Here is a 16,271-nt window from a genome sequence, read left to right on the forward strand (position 1 = left end):
TTTATATTTGAAGCATGCCACAAGGAATACTGAATGTCCAAATAAATATTTGTACAGTAATAGCTAGCCTAACTAGAGAAGCTGTCATCTCAGAATTAGCTTTGCAGGTAGCCTTGCAGTCTGTGGATAATGGGCCTGAATGGGGCTATAAATATCCCAGTCTCTTGAAATGACAGCCTGGTCCACAGAGCTCCTTCAGTGCTGGCAGAATTGGACAAGGCAGCCTTTTCTTCCGTGTTTAGGCTTTGAGATAGTCATTTACCTCCTGGGGGTCTCTAAAAGCAGCATAGGTGTTCTGAAATCCAGTGCATCCAGCATCTCAAGCCATCGCAAACACCAAATGGCATCTTACACTGTGTGTCAACGTGCAAGATGCATCTGAGCATCTGCAGGATTTGCTTCTGCTTTTGTGAAATGAAAGGATGCCATAGCTATTTATAAGGCACCATGAAAGACAAGCTGCTTTCACGTGGGTGTTACAAGTATTAGCGTGATTATCGACTCTCTTATTGCCTATGGCTGAGTTCTAAACGAAAGGGTCTTGAACACTTGTCTTTTTGAGGCATAAACGTTAGATTGGGAAAGATTTTGTTTCGGTAAGGAGTGGTTATGCATTATGCTTGGATTGATATCTAATAAACGTAGCCCAGCCTGGTAGTCGGAGGTGCTTTTCTGAATCCTGCATTCCTTGTCCCAGCCCACCAAGGCACGAGCCTGCTGGATTAAACTACAGCTCCTCCCCTGTACACAAGCACAAGTGTCCTTCCAGGGGAAGCCAGGGTCCAGGAAAAGGTAGAGTGTGAACCTGGATGTTATCCTAGCATACGCTCAAGATGCATCCAGTTTGTGTGGTTTAGATGAGGGCTATGATGTCTGCAGGGAGGAATCTCTTCTGACTGCAGCTTCTTGTGGCAATCTGCAGAGGAGCAGGGTGGGTCCGGTGAGATGCTGTGCTCTCCAGTCAACCAGAGCTGGGCTCCCCCTTTATCACATTGTCAGTGTTGGGTACAGTTTTCAATAGTCCTTGTATACGAGGAGTGAGATGCGGGGTTTGTGGCAGCTATTTCTAATCATGGCCTAGAACAGCAGTTACAGGAGGAGACGGAAACTGTTTTGCAGCCTAAGCCAGACTTAAGGGAGTGAAACTCACCACTGCCTGCCATCTGGTGTTCCCAGGCCAGATGCCAATGAGTAATCGCAGTGGTTAGATTAGTCCCTACCTTTCACAGCTGTACAATGAAGGTGGAGGTATCATGCACTGCTTCCCAGGGAGAAGAGCTGAGTGTCTGCACGTGGACTTCTGCATCGCAGCGGGGAATCACCAGGCACGCTAATTCTCAACAGCACCCTCTCTGGCCAGCTCTAGACATAACATTTCCCTTATTCAGTGCTGGTGACAAATTTCGCAATTGAGTCCAAGGCCAAGAAATGAGGAGTTTGCTCACTGCATATGCTGTATTCAGTGTATTCCATGCTAGCATTAGCCATAAATAAATATCTGTGCAAACTGTTCTTGGACAAAAGACACAGATGTTGCAAAAGGCCAGCACATCTCCAAGGACTACTTTTGTTACAGGAAATGTCCTCAGTGACAGATTATTATTGGTACAATTCAACCCTTTGGAAACTGAACCTTTTTTTTTTTTTTCCAAATAACATCTTGTTATCGATTAAATAACTCTATACCAAGTCAAAATTTCTTAATGATCTGAAGAGGTTGATGACCTGAAGGTTAATATTAACTTTTGTACGGCTATCTTAGAGTAACTTTATCTGTATTTGCAATATGATTAGCAAACTGCAGTGAACTTGCATCTTCTTGGATGCGACATATCTGGAGAAAGGGCAGGGCACAGGCAGATCTTGAGGGGTGCTCCTCACCCCTGTCATGGGGCTAAGAGGAGCAGAAGTAGATGGAACCCAAGGTTATGCTCATTTTCCTGTGAGCCTCATGGTGTGACCAACCTGCTGGAAAGCAGAAGGCAGTGGGCCTTTGTGAGGGGTAGCAGGCAGTCCCTAGCAGGGGAGTTTGCTGGAAAGTGCTGTTGAAATGGCACCATTTCTTTCAGACACTGTCGGGGTGCTGGTGGTCTGCAGGGCACAGAAGCCATTTTGTTGAGAGGGAGGACACGATCCCTTTGGGCATGGCTGTTATGGGATCTCCCTCACCCCCTGACTGCCAAGGGATGTTGGTATTTACCTCTGGCAGCTCTACGAGTGCCCCTGGCCAGGCCCTATCTCACCATGCATTTCTGCTGCTGGAGCAGGGAAAGGGCTGCTTTCCTCCTGTCCTACAGGGCTGCTGCCAGGCTTGTCACCTGCTAGCAGTGAAATGACCCCAGGACCCTGGCTCTTGTGAATGCTTGCAGCCTCCACATTTTCTGCTCAAGCACCAATCTGCACAGAAGAACACCTTATCCAAGGCCCTTCAGTTCTTCCTGTTTTCTTTTCTCTTCTTTCTTCTATACCCGTCTTTGAGTTCAGCTGCTTGTAGCTGAGCTCCTGCAGAGCTCAGCTCCTTCATACTGGAGCATATTTGTGGATTCCTGGTATGTTTATATAGCTGTAAGCGTAGCCCTTACACCTACAGTTGGGACTGCTGCATTTCTGATGTGCCCTGTGCCCAGCATAGCCTTCTGTGGAGCACAGGATGTGCTTCCAAAAGTAAGTCAAATATATTTTTTTCTGATGTTGTGTTTCCATGTTCATTTTTCATAATTGTTAACTGTTGTTTCATCCTCATCTTGGTCTGTTTGGGAAGTAGTGCAGTGCAGCTAACAGTAAACAGAAAGACCTAACAACTTGTAGGAACAAACTTCATTGCGTTTGGGGTTTGATACAGAGCAAAGTATGTTCATGAGTCTGTACACTAAAGCAGGAGGAGATTTTATAGATAGATAAATAAAGTACTGATTCTTTGAGAGCCTCAGGCTATCAATACCTGTGCCTTTGTAGGAACAAATCATAACTTAGACTATCTGTCAAGAGAAAAAGTACAAAGCTTCACTTCTTTCTTTTCCTGACAGCCTAAAGGACCTTTGGATAATACATGAATGTGGGCTGCTGGAGGTATGTTAAGGGGACAGCTTCCATAACTGGTGCTTCTACAACACAAGAGTTTATTGAATGAAAGAGTTACTTCTAAAGTGATCTGGTTCAGAGTATGAGCAATTAGGACAGACTGTGAAGGGCTGGAACTTCAAGCTTAAGCAAATATTAATACTTGTTCTCTCAAAACTAGAACATAGTTTTGCGGTTTATTTTCTCTTTCCTTACACTGAAGTCTTTGTTGCTTTTCTTTTTTAGAAAAAAGAAGCTGTGTGAGCTCTATGCAAGGGTTCTGGGATCAGAGGAAGCTTTACACGTAAGAACAAAATTTAAACCACAGTGTCTCATCAGACTTGTTGAAATGGGGAAGGCCAGAGTGACACTGGACAGCAGCTGTGTTCTGGCACTGCGCTCCCTAGTATTTTGGAAAGGTACCTGCTGCAGGGGTGCTTGCCTCTCTCTGTAGAGGAGCAGAGAGGACTTTGTGGCAAATCTCACGTTGTTTTTGTCAGTGTGAAAAAGAACAATCTTATGCAACAATTAAAAACACAGATATGATGTTCCAGCTTCAGTGCTGAGGGTGACATTCACAGTTGTTACTGCTGTGCCATAAATCTCAATTGTTTTCAGCTGCAGCAGGCTTGCCATTTCCTCTGTCTGTGTTCAGCATAAAGCTTCTTCTCACTAGTTGCTGAGATCCATTACTGCATACTTTTTTCTTTTTACATTTCCCTTGCCTTCCCTGTAATGGTAAATAACTGATAGGATTTGTTGGTTCTCACATTTGATTTATGTCATCAATGTCCATTATCCCTTAAGGGCAATTTTAAGTGAGTTAAATATTGTAGATATGAGTCTCAAGATCATGTCATTTTAAACATAGCAATAGAACTATGCAAATACCGTACTTTGCATTTTTAAACAATATGTGTTTATATCCAATGTACATATTATGGGTTTTACACCTGTTAACTTTGTTTTACATGGCTCAAAGCATAAATGTATGCTCAAAGCATAAATTTATGTTGACAGATTAAGAGGATTTTGTTCTACAATGTCCATATTAGCTTGTTTACAAAAAATAGCTAGCTGTGTCTGAAATTAAGGTTTATTACGTCTGATCCATGCTTGTTAAATGTGCTCATTTTGTCAGGCATTGTCATGCAACAAATTGTAAGTTATTTTTCCCTGCTGTCTACTCAGTTCTTTTGTTAGTTTCCTCAGGACTTTGTCCTTCCTTCCAGTGAATTAATCTCTATTTTACAGCCAGTGCATTATGAAGAGAAGAACTGGTGTGAAGAGCAGTATTCTGGAGGATGCTACACGGCGTACTTCCCACCAGGCATAATGACTCAGTATGGAAGGTACAATGTCTTTTAATGGTGGACTTCAGCATAGTAAGATAAGACCAAGTTAATAAACAACCTCAGAAAGGGTCATAAATCCTCTGTTGCTCTACTGGCTTTATACTTTTAAAATCACTGGAGAATGTTTTAAACAGATATGATATCCTACCACTTGTCTCCACTGGGCTTTATGATGGATGAGTACAGTAACATTAGGGCTTTTTTTCACTTCTGTTATTCAGTGAATACAAGCGACTAGAGACTTGGAAAGCAGTGTGGAAGTTTTCACAATCTGTTTATGAACAGGCTTTTGGTGTTTGAGATCAGTGTTACCATTTCCAGCACATTTTTAACTGGTATTTTATAAATACTGGTAGAAAACTAAGTCCTGCCAACACTGACGGTTATGAGTGATTTCTATCGACTGTTCCTCTTAGCAGATAAAGCTTACTGCATTAATCAACGTGCCATGGTATACAGGCCTCTCAGACATATGTTTTTTCATGAAAATAAGATTTACTAAAAAGAAAAAAGGCTTACTGGTCAGATCAGTGACTGCCTTTCAGATACATAGGTTTTAATGTAGTGCCATAGGCCTCCTTGAAGTTTAAGTCTTCACAATTTAGAAACAACTGAGAGCAATAAAGCAGCTGTAAAGCAGAGCATGTGGAGGCCTTAGTTTTTAAAGTAATTGTTATGATACTAATTATTGCAAGTTCTGACAAAAATTAGACAATCAAGGGTAAAAAACCCTTTCTTTTCTTGCTACTTAGATATCATGGGTCTATGCTTTAGAATGCTGCACTGTGAAGTCTGGAAAGCCAGTGACGACTGGCATTGGTTTTTGGGATACTGACTAAACTCATGAGATAGAATAAGTCCCACCTCAGACTAAGTGTCCTTTACATTTACACAAGTGCTAGATCAGCATCCAGAAACAGCATTACAAGGATCACAATCTAAATGTATAGAAAATACAAACACTAGAGTGTCTACTGTAAGAAGTGAAATGCAATGCAGACTCCAGCTCAAGCCCTCAAAATTACTATCTTTAAGTGCTCACTGTTATTTAAAACACGCTTATTCTAATCTTTGCTCAAGGATTTTAGTCATCTTTCTTGATGTGGATGATGTGACTTATTGCGTGTTCCTCTAAAGGATTCTTCGGCAGCCCGTTGACAAGATCTATTTTGCTGGCACAGAGACAGCCACTGAGTGGAGCGGATACATGGAGGGGGCCGTACAGGCTGGAGAAAGAGCAGCCAGAGAGGTACAGAGGCAAGCCCAAAACAACAGGCACTGTCAAGTATCCCATGTAAACTGGTTAGAGGCCAAATGGGGACTGAGCGTTGCCAGCTTCTGGCATTCCAAAATCTTGATGCAAATCCCTGAAAAGGGGATAGGCTTCAAAAAGAATTAAGGTTTAGCATTTAAATTTGGAGTATTTAGGATGTACTCTAGCTATTTTATCAAACTCTTCTCTGTTTCTGGATATGACATCTTGTTTTATACTTTAATGGGAAGATTCTCACCTAGTCATTTTTTTCCCAGAAATGGGTACTTTATGTTAGTCATCATACTGAGAGATCGTGGCAGTTAGCCTCATTCATGATAGCCCAGTTCTGCTGATCTGCAGACCAAGCAAGTCCTTTCCTCAACTGTTTCCAAGCATTACCATTGATTTAGTGTCTTATATAAGCCCTTGCACAAGGACTTACGTTTTTTACTTGATAAGAAGGTGCAAGTTCCTCAAATATTTTTCATAAATGTTACAGTTTCTGGAGCAGCAAGAGAAACCTCATCTTTTTTTATGAGGTGAAGGGAACCTTATGGATATAACCTATAGTTACAGAATAGCAATTGGTCTGTAAGGGATCCGAATAGTTTAGATAGTCTGTACTGATGCCACAAGACAGGGATCAGCTGTCCCTAAACTGTCCCACACATGAAGGTTATATTCAACCTGTCCTTGAAAACCTCCAGAGGTAGCACTTTATGACCTCCCTGAGGTAAGGAGACAAATATATTGCACCAAAACCTCTACAGGCCTCAGCAGAGAAGTTGGCGAGTAAGCTTGCCTGGTAAAAAAAAGTATCGTTTTTCTTTTCCTCATTTATTTGTGAGAATTAAAAATCCAATGCAGGGATGTTTCTCACCGTTTTAGATAGAAGACTTGACAATATTCCTGAATCTTGTCTAAAATAAAAGCCTATCTTAAAAGAACACAAATCTAGTTAAATCTACAAGGGACTAGAATAGGAAAAACATTAACAGCATCACCTTCATTTTATTTTACTTTTAAAAAAGTTCATCTTACTGTCTTTCATTATTATCGTTTCAGATAATCTTTGCTTTTCTCCTCATTTCTGGTATCTTTGATACTATGAATGGTTACTTTTCCGTTATGAAAGTTTTCTTTTAAATCTTGCTTTTCTCTGGCTGAAAATGAGGTTTGTCATCACTCGCAGGATCCTGTTCCTCTTCCTACAACACGGTAAAATTTGCAAAACAAATGACTCCTAGCTTCCTATAGAAGTTGCCCATTCAGTAACTGATACACACCTCTCTTTGCCCTGAGTGTGTACTTAACTCTGAGGCATGCTCATTACCTTATTCCCATAGGGACTAGTCCAATTCTGACATCTCACATGGAATAATTAAGCATGGAGAGGTTTTTCTGTTGTTTTTGCTTTCCCCAGGAGCAGTATCTTACTAAATATCTGGCCTCCCCAGAAATGACTTGTGCAAAGATCAGGTTTTCTTTAAAATTTGAACACACAAAGAATTATTTGCTAAGTTATCTTAATCAAGCCAGTAATACTTTAAAACAGAAATTGAAAGCCAAATCTTTTGCCCTTTAGAGGAATGAATGTTACTTACTAGGAAATGTTATTCATTTTCAGATACTGTTTGCTATGAGGAAAATCCCAGACAGTGAAATTTGGAAACCTGAACCTGAATCAATTGTAAGTCTTTCTGTAGATTAAGTGAATTATTTTTTCTTTGATACTGCTAATGAGATAAAATTCTTTTGACTTGTTTTTAGTTAAATTCCCTAAACCAAAACCACTGGAATCTTTTCCTTACTCACCCTTTCCTAAACAGGAACATGATAGAAGCCCAGAGAGGGCACCCATCTACTGGTTCAGTAACATGGAATCAAAAAGAATTGTATTTTTTAACCAACCTTTGAATCCTTTCCATGCATCTCTTCCTCTTCCTTCTAAATGAGAAGAAAATGTCGAGGCCCTGTACTTTTTGATACCATGAACTGTCTCAACTCACTTTTGTTTCTGCTGCAAGATGCTTTAGATTTATATCTCTATAAATAGAGATATATAGAGATATAAATCTCTGTATACCCTCACGGTGGGTATGTTATGTTAATAATGGATGCTCTCCCCACAGGATGTTCCAGCTCTGCCCATCACTACAACCTTTTGGGAGAGGAACTTGCCGTCTATACCAGGACTGCTAAAGTTGATTGGATTTTCCACTTTCTTCACCTCTGTGGCAGCTGCAGGGCTATTTGCCTACAAAAAGGGACTTCTAGTTCGAAACTGAAAAAGGTGCCAAAAAAAGCCTCACACTTGCTGTTTTCTTTTTTTCAGAGTTTTTTTTGGCATGTACTTCCCTATCTCCACAATCAGGTCATGACTGGAGAAGAGGAGAAAACAGTAGAGAGAAGATGCTAGGAGGGAGGTATAATAAATAAAGGGGATCCAGACTGAAAAAAGAACTCCTTGAATCCAGACCTACTTCTAGCAGTAATTTTTTGTTGGATTTCTAGGAAACCCTGGCAAGCATTATCACCTTGAGGTTTTTAATCCAGATCTTAGAACAGAAGTGACAAGATACCTCAGTAAAGCCTGTTCTGATTCAATTTCCAGTCATTTTTACATTTGCATCAGAACCAGACCCTGGACTGCAAGTCTTCATAGGCATGTCCATCTCTAGCTGTAAACAAAGTATTTCTGGCCATTGTCTCTGACTGAGAAAAGAAATCCATAGCTTAAAGAATAATAGATTAGTTCATGCAAATTACTGGTGGGGATCTTTCAGGTTTTTTTTTTCCTCAGATGTCTGAAGCCTAGGCAGCACTTCAAGAACAGTTCAGGATACCTTTTGAAATGGTGTTCTAAATTTATCCATCCACACTATGCCAGTATGCCCATAGTTTATTAGCATCTCCAATGGCATAGTTGTCGCACAGTAAGTTAAAGACAGTGTCTTTGCTGCCTTTGGCAATGGAGTTGAATTCCAGGAGCCCCAGCTGTGCTCACACTGCCTGCAAGGGCATAGCTCATGTGTCGCTGGGTGCGACCAGATCTTCTCTGCCTAGAAAACTGGCAGATTCCAGACCACAGCCAATGTGTAAAGCAATATGGCTGATCAGGACATTGGCCTTGAGTGTGGACTGGGAGCCTTGTGTTAATGTGAGGGTTTGGATGTAGCCATTGGAAGATTTTTCACCCTTTAGTGCCTCTGTGGCTCCACAGTTTTAACTCCCTAAATTGTTGCAAGATATCAAGGGAACAAATTAACCTGTGCCTATCCCAGGAAGCTGTAAAGTAGGCCATAAAAGCTCTTTTACATAATTTTCTTATCTCCTTCCTTTCTTTCATCTACTTAGGTTTAGACTTTGAACACCTTTAGGCAGGGGCTGTCTCTTGCCTGGTAGGGTACAATGGGCTTGAAAATACAGCTTTAGAATAATAAATAGAAACTTTATCAGATTCTCAGCACTTGCTTCATGCTGAACACAGCTTAATTCAGAATTGATTTAATTCAGTTTGATTCAGAACTGCAGTATTTCCTAACAACAAGATTAATGTGATTAGCACTTACAGTTCAGCCTGCTATGCTGTGTTGTACTGACTGTGCAGTTTTGGTAGCTAATCAAGGGCCTAAATGACAGGGAGATGAAACAGAACTATGGGTAGGATAGTCATCTACGGCTGCTTCTGCCCTGCCTAGTTTAGTACCTTTCAAATAGTGTAAACCAGCAACCCCCCCCCCCCAAACCTTAGGTGCCTGCCTGCAAGCATCACAGTACTTTTTTCTAGATTATTCTGCATTCTATATCTGTGCAAGACACAACAGGAAGTCACAGGTATAACTGAGGGCAGGATTTGGTCCAGGGCACATGGAGTTTGAGAAAATTTATGAGGATGGAATTTTTCTGAGCCCCTCCGCTGCAATTCTCTCTTCAACTAGTAATGACTTATATGTAAAGAAATTACATTGCATAAAAAAAAAACATGGAGGAAAGTGTAATAACAATATATTCAGCAACTGGGTGAGCAGACGGTAAAGGAATTATATCATCACTCTCATGCAGACTTTTTGGGCTAGCATCTGATCTCCTTGCTCATGCTGAGTAGCACTTTACTCTCCAAATGGTGCCATGGAAATCCACTAAACTACTTACAAAGCTGTAATGTTTGTGAGCAGTGCATCAGGTTCTGGACCGTAGATTTCATTCTTTTAAACTTAATGTGCCAGCTGAAAAGCTTTTTGTAGCTGCAGCTTGGATTTTATCACAAAATAATATTCTCATAACTGCCTTTTAAAATGCATCAGGGAACTTTTCAGACATAAAGATCCTTAAGTCAAAAGAACAGTGCAGTACTGTACATGTGGCCTTTCTCATTGTATCACACAGAGCAGTAATTGGCTAGGACATTTGTCTGCCACAGAGTACATCTAAAGTACTTTTACTTGGGCTTTCTCTCTGTGTGATTTATTTACTAAAGAAATTAAGAACCCAAAGCTGAATGGGAAGTGTTCAAGCTCAGAGCTTTTGCAGCTTAGATAATTTTCACACCAAAAAAACAGACATAGGAACCTAAATGTGGGGAGACATTTTTAAAGTCTTAAGTGTAATATTTGTAAGTTTTAGACAGTGAATACATACTTATGTAATACATGCAAACATGTGGAGAACTGCTGCATTTGCGGAATGACTTCCCTGCCAAAACTACTTGGAATTCAAGTCCCGCCTCTGTCCTAGAAATACTCTGCAGGTCTGGAAAGGGGAAGCAAACCCATGAGACTGATGAAGACAGGTTGCTTTTATTCATGTCCAAACTATAGCTATCTTTTTCTTTTTTGCTCTTGAATCTGGCAGAGTTTTTTTTGCTAGTCTAACAAGAAAATACTTTGCACCACAGGAGCAGAAAACCCAAGGAAAAACAGAATTTAGGCACAGGTAGAACTGATCAGAATCATAACCAAAGCTTTTCATGAGGTTGGTTAATTTTTAAAGTGATATGTGTGTAGATATAAACCTTTCTCTTTCTTAGTTTCAAGGTGAAACAAAAAAGAAAGCAACAACAAAAAAAGCAGACAAAGAAAGCTTTTCGTATGCTATTTGCCACAGCCAAAACTCAGGACTACCTGAAATCCCAAATTAAATTTGGATCCTCTGAGATTTCTAGCCAAGCTTTAAGGATCTGAGAGGTCTGAATGCAACATTTGTAGTAACAGTCAAAAGTTTTTGACTCCTTTTCCAGACTCATTAAGCATTAGGAATTCTCTCTTTGACTCTACAGCTGTGTCGTACTAGGATTATGCTGTGGAGCTTATGACCGCTATGTGATTAAAAGCAAGTGTTTGCTCTTGTTTTCTCAACATCTTCCAAATAAAAGGAAAATATGACACTCTGTGTATGTGTATGCCAGTGTGCTGAGAAAACTGACTAATGTAGGTGGATAATTGAAAATTCCTACTTTCCTGTGGGTAGAAGGAATTGTTAGCACTGGCTTGCATTTTAAAATCCCTTTGCACTAACCCTTCAAAGAGAGAAATCAGATCTGGTTTAACTGGTACTCAGCAGTGCCCTATTCATAATTTATTAATCTGTTTGATGAAAAATCCACCGTCATGAAAAAATCCAGCAGTTTTCCAACTTCGTAAAATGCATTATAGGAACAACCTTAAAAATAATCATGTTTCTGTTATGAACTGGTTTGTGTAATCATGTATATTTTTTAAGGAACTTAGGTTGCTATAAAAGGTGGTTCACTTATTTGTACACTGTTCTAATAGCAATTGTATATTGCAAAAAAATGTCAAGTCATAGTGTGAAAATCTGTGTTAACCAAAGTACCTGAAAGCTGCTTGTTTAAACTACTCAACAGTAACATAGGAGGGAGCCATCTGAGGCAGCCCCATGTCTTTCTGTAAATGGTACATTTTTTCTCAATGCAGATTTTGATTCCAAATAGCACATCCACTATCAATAAGATAAAGACATTAATGCCACTTAAATATATGTCTAAGCATTGTCCATAATTGGAATTCAACACCTGGATGACAAGCAAGAGGCTTTTATTAAAATAATCTTGCTGCTTCTTCAGTGGGTCTATGATTTCACTTACATAGGCTTTATAGAAGTGCAAAGTCTTAAGTTCTTTTTTTTTTTGAGATATGAAAGAAAAATATTTTTGAGGAAAAAGGAATTCTGTGTCCTACCAGACTGCTGATGCAAAAGGGAGCCAGAATTAAATAGCAACAGAACTGCCAGTATTCTCAGGCAAGAGCTAAAGCCACTTAAAATGCAGATTAGAAGCGCCCACAAATACACCTTTAAACAGACTAACATTCCCTCTCACGTCTTCATCTTAAGACCACCTTGATATCACAGTCAGTTCTTCAATAGAGATAAAAACGAGATGGCCAAAGTGGTCTTGCTTTCATTAAGTGTCTCTACAGTTGAGTTGTTAATGCGTTGTCATAGACTGCAGCTTATAGTGTGTCTCCTGTGAACAAATCCAGGTCAGTGTTAAGTGGTGCCTGCTTCCGTGTTTTGGAAAAAAGAAAAGTGACTTCACTTTGCAGGAATATATATGCTGTGTGTGTGATGAATTTGTGCCTTTTATAACTGTAGCATTTTCTCAAGTGCCTCTGTGGTGACTGTCTCCTTTCGTTTCCTTCTTAAGTTCCCTTTTCAATAGGCTCTGCAGATATTTTTATCTGACAGCTGTGAACCTTTTTTTAACCTTAATTAGGATCAATAAATATCGTCATGTCAAATTACTGTTTGTGGCTTTGTTTTGTGCATCTAAAACCTCCCCTCTGGCTTGATTGTAAGGGTGAGTATTGTTTAGTAACACATCATTTCACATTTCCTACTCACACCTGTGGGAAATCTTTGGATTTTCTCAGTAAATAAAACTCTGTAAAGAAAAAAAAAGCACATTCAGCAATAATTCTTCCTAATATATAGATGTAGGAATTGTTCCTATTATTATAGGTAGGCTTGGAGTGTCCCCATCTGAACATAAGAAGAAACAGATTTTGTACCAAAGAGTATATAGCATAAACATATGACACCGGGAAGGAAAGAGACAAAATCATCGACCTGATTTCTCCCAACAGCTCAATGTCAGTGCTAGAAATATAATCCACCTTTCCCTGGTCCCAGTGCAGCACCTCGTTTACCAGAACACGTATGAGAAAGGACACTTCCTTTTTATCTGGTTACCAGAATCAAAGGTGGTAGCTGGCCTTAACTGGAAAACATATACAACGTTGGAAGCGTACATGTGTTTTGCACAAGCATAGTCTATGAGTACTGGAAAAACTTTAACCATCCATGTAAAAAATGCATCAAAAGCATACAGTGCTCTTTGTACAGGCTTAACTTTCAGTATTACTTACAAGTTATAAAGGAATAGAACTACCGTGAAAACGAATATCCTCAACTAATCCACGGTATGCTCTATATGTCCTTTAAGAAATATATCAGAGCCAGCAGTGCATTTCACAGGCCCTCAGAACTGCTAACAAATGGTTATGCCTCTTAAATGTTACTGCCCTGGGTCAAATTTAAGCTAGTCTTTAACTCTTTGCTCAGACATATTCTGTGTCATCCCAGAGGAGACAGATATTCAATCTTTTTTTTTTAACAAAGAAGAGTACTTGTCAAAGAGACTATGTCAGTTGGGGTAACACATCATTATTTCTGGCAGTCTAGTTCAGAGAAAATTGATATGGACAGTTTAATGCAGAAGAAATATAGTTTGTATGACATCTACACTAATGATGTGATTCTAGATACTAATGATGTGATTTCCTGAGAAGTCAATTAAAAATCCCACTCAGTGTTTAGAGTAGGATAGAGCAGCTGTATGTTTGTAACTTGTTCTACTACATCATCCAAAAACGTCCTTCTAGTATGAGAATTGAGGATTATTTTTCTTTTCACCTGGTATAATTATACCAATCTACTCTTCTGAAGTAAATCCTGAAATGTTTGAAGGGCTAATTAAGTTTGCATTCTGGCTCAAGCCAGGACTTATTCCTCTCAGACCTGTAGAGTTGCCTCACAAAAAAACACTGAAGAATGAAAGGAAAAACTGGCCTCAGACTTTAGTAAAACTAGAAGGAAATAAAAGCACTGCAGAAATAATACAGAACTGGGGTACAGTTCAATATCTATTGAAAACAAAGGTAGGCTTTCTATTTCTTTTAGACTGATGCATTAAGGCCCTTTTTTTTTGCTACCTCACTTGAGTTACTTACAGAAATGGGGCTGCCAAACGAGAATTTTTGTCTCCCCTGGTCCTCTTTGGTGCAGTGAATGGGGAGAGAGAGACTTCTTTCCTGGCAGTTCAGACCATCTAAGACAGGAGGAGTCTTCTGGATATCCCTCTCAGTGTTGGAGGATACCTGGACTTTTCTAACTTCAGCATCTCAGTTATGTACTTCAAGTACAGGGGATGAACTCAGTTTTGGAAGAGAGTTTTCTAGTATGTATGTTTCTCTTGTTCTGCGAAGACTTTAATAATAAGGTTAGATATTTTCAAAGAGCACATGATAATTAGACAGCTAGAAAACAATTCAGGAGCATAAATACAGTTGTCTCGTGCCTTTTAGACATCTGAGGGTACTTTGTCCAGCCTCCAGCTGCTGCTCCAGAAGGTTGCAACTCTTCCTTAGGCCATGGCCCTGTGTCATAAACCAGTCCCATGCAGATGTCACAGATGAAGCTTTGATACAAAATTAGGCAGCTTCTACCTCTCATCAAATCCTGATGACAGGTACTTAAATGCTTCATTGGGATTTTTGGACTTTGGAGGAATGCAAACAGGGATACTGTAGGCCTGTGAACCTTCCTTGATGTAAGAAAATACATTGTATGGTAACATGTAGTTACATACCTAGTATGCTAATACATAGCTGTCCTCTATGCAGGCCAGTCACACAATCATTTTTCATTGGAAAGAAAAATAAAGGCGTGATATTACAGTTAGAATATAGGGGCTTGCTAGTAAAGCTGTCGGTAGTCAAGAGCCAAGTTCTGCTGTAATAACAATACAATAGAGTAAGATAGTTTGTAAGCTGATTTTAATTTGAATGATTTGTATGCCCAGTAGCAACAAGCTATTCTGAAGCTAGGCTAGGAAAAGCTAAAAAAAAATGAATTTTAAGGAGCTGCAATAAGGAGTAAAAGACTTACTAAACGTCTCGTCTGTTGGGTCTTTACCTGGTGCAATGTTGGCTCATCCCAGTTTTCCCTTCTTCCCAGCCTTGCTGAAAGAGGTAAACTTTTTTGCTGAAAGATTGCTTTAAGTTTTTAATGTATGTCCATTGTAGGCCAAAGTCAGTCTCACACCATGTTTTAACATACTATGAGAGATTTCTGCTATGCATACAGGGAGTTCTCTGTTAGCAGTTTTTAGTATCTCTCCTTAGTGGAACAACCCTAACAAAGTAATCAATGTCCATTCAGCTGTATTTAATTTGGCAGTCAACAGATTCTGTAGACTCCTCCCTTCAACTTGGTGTTAAAAAAGGCTCGTCCAAATCCGTTTGTCTAATCTAAAGCAGAACGGGTGTGAGCAAATAAAGACCATTCTCCTCTGCCCGAATGCCAATAGTAATTCTGTGTGGTCTTGTCCATGCAGCTTCCACTGTGTGGCAGAAACTTGCTGAAGATGCAGTTGAGGAAGTGGTACCCAGCAGACCCACCAACCTTTGGCTGATTGGCTTTGTCAAATGGCTTGGTGCATTCCTGCACTGCAGCCTAATGACGTTCAACATGGAACTCTAATGCTTAGAAGGGAAGGAAAGGAGAAAAGGAAACTTATTAATAATGCACTGAGGCATCCTTGTCATCTCTCAGGGTGTTCACTTGCAATTTGCATATGCTCCAAGTTGTAAGAAAACACTCTGCACAGCAGTGCTGCATTTAGCAGAAATTACATTACAATTTCAGATGTGGAAACTACTGTTTGAGATCTGAGGCAGTGAAATGTCCCATCAGGTTGTGCAGTCAATTAGCAAACAATTGAAATGCATGCTTGCACTTAACCAAAATCAAGGGGAGATGTAACTCCAGCCTGCATATGTCAGTTCAGCCTCAAATGGAAGGAAAGTATTAAACTGAATTAGAAAGCATGTTATTTCTCAATCTTTTCCTTGTGAGGTAGAACTTAGCTAGTCAGAAAGCTATTTTAGAAGTGGCATATTTGAGCCAACACCCCTATCTATCTTTGAAAAGCCAGAGGAACCTGTTCCCAGAGGAACCCCCTTCACAGGGGAGGGGAGTGCTCATGTGCTTTTAGGACTGCACTTGCACTTCTGTGCCAGCTCCTTGGTGCTGCTAAACAGCAGGAAAGACTTAAGCTGCACCTTGCAGAAAGTCTTGCAGAGCTGGTACGGAGGTGGTGCTGCAGATGTTTTACTGTTCTGATTTATGTTAGCGTCTGGTAAATGGTCAGACGCAAAGACTACATGGCTAGCATCTACTTCTCTCTGCCTTCTCCAGGGTGACATAAAGGAGCTTGGAGATAGGTGAAAAACAGGGCTTAAGTCAGGGGCTTGCATTGCTTTCCTTTCATGTGTTTTTATCCCGGAGTTAGATACCTC

At 40.0% G+C, this 16,271-nt stretch overlaps 1 protein-coding gene across 1 annotated transcript in view; it reads left to right on the forward strand.

Annotated features, from left to right (window-relative positions):
- The window catches only part of MAOB (monoamine oxidase B), a 57,996-nt gene extending 45,562 nt beyond the window's left edge, over positions 1-12,434 (forward strand). The window contains exons 11-15 of the mRNA XM_068916221.1: positions 3,307-3,364; positions 4,315-4,412; positions 5,553-5,664; positions 7,298-7,360; positions 7,803-12,434. Of these exons, the coding sequence (XP_068772322.1) occupies positions 3,307-3,364; positions 4,315-4,412; positions 5,553-5,664; positions 7,298-7,360; positions 7,803-7,958 (487 nt within the window). The 3' untranslated portion in view covers positions 7,959-12,434. The remainder of the gene's footprint in view (positions 1-3,306; positions 3,365-4,314; positions 4,413-5,552; positions 5,665-7,297; positions 7,361-7,802) is intronic.
- The last annotated feature ends 3,837 nt before the right edge of the window (positions 12,435-16,271 follow it).

Source organism: Struthio camelus, chromosome 1, assembly GCF_040807025.1.
Source record: "Struthio camelus isolate bStrCam1 chromosome 1, bStrCam1.hap1, whole genome shotgun sequence".
Taxonomy (NCBI): Eukaryota; Metazoa; Chordata; class Aves; order Struthioniformes; family Struthionidae; genus Struthio; species Struthio camelus.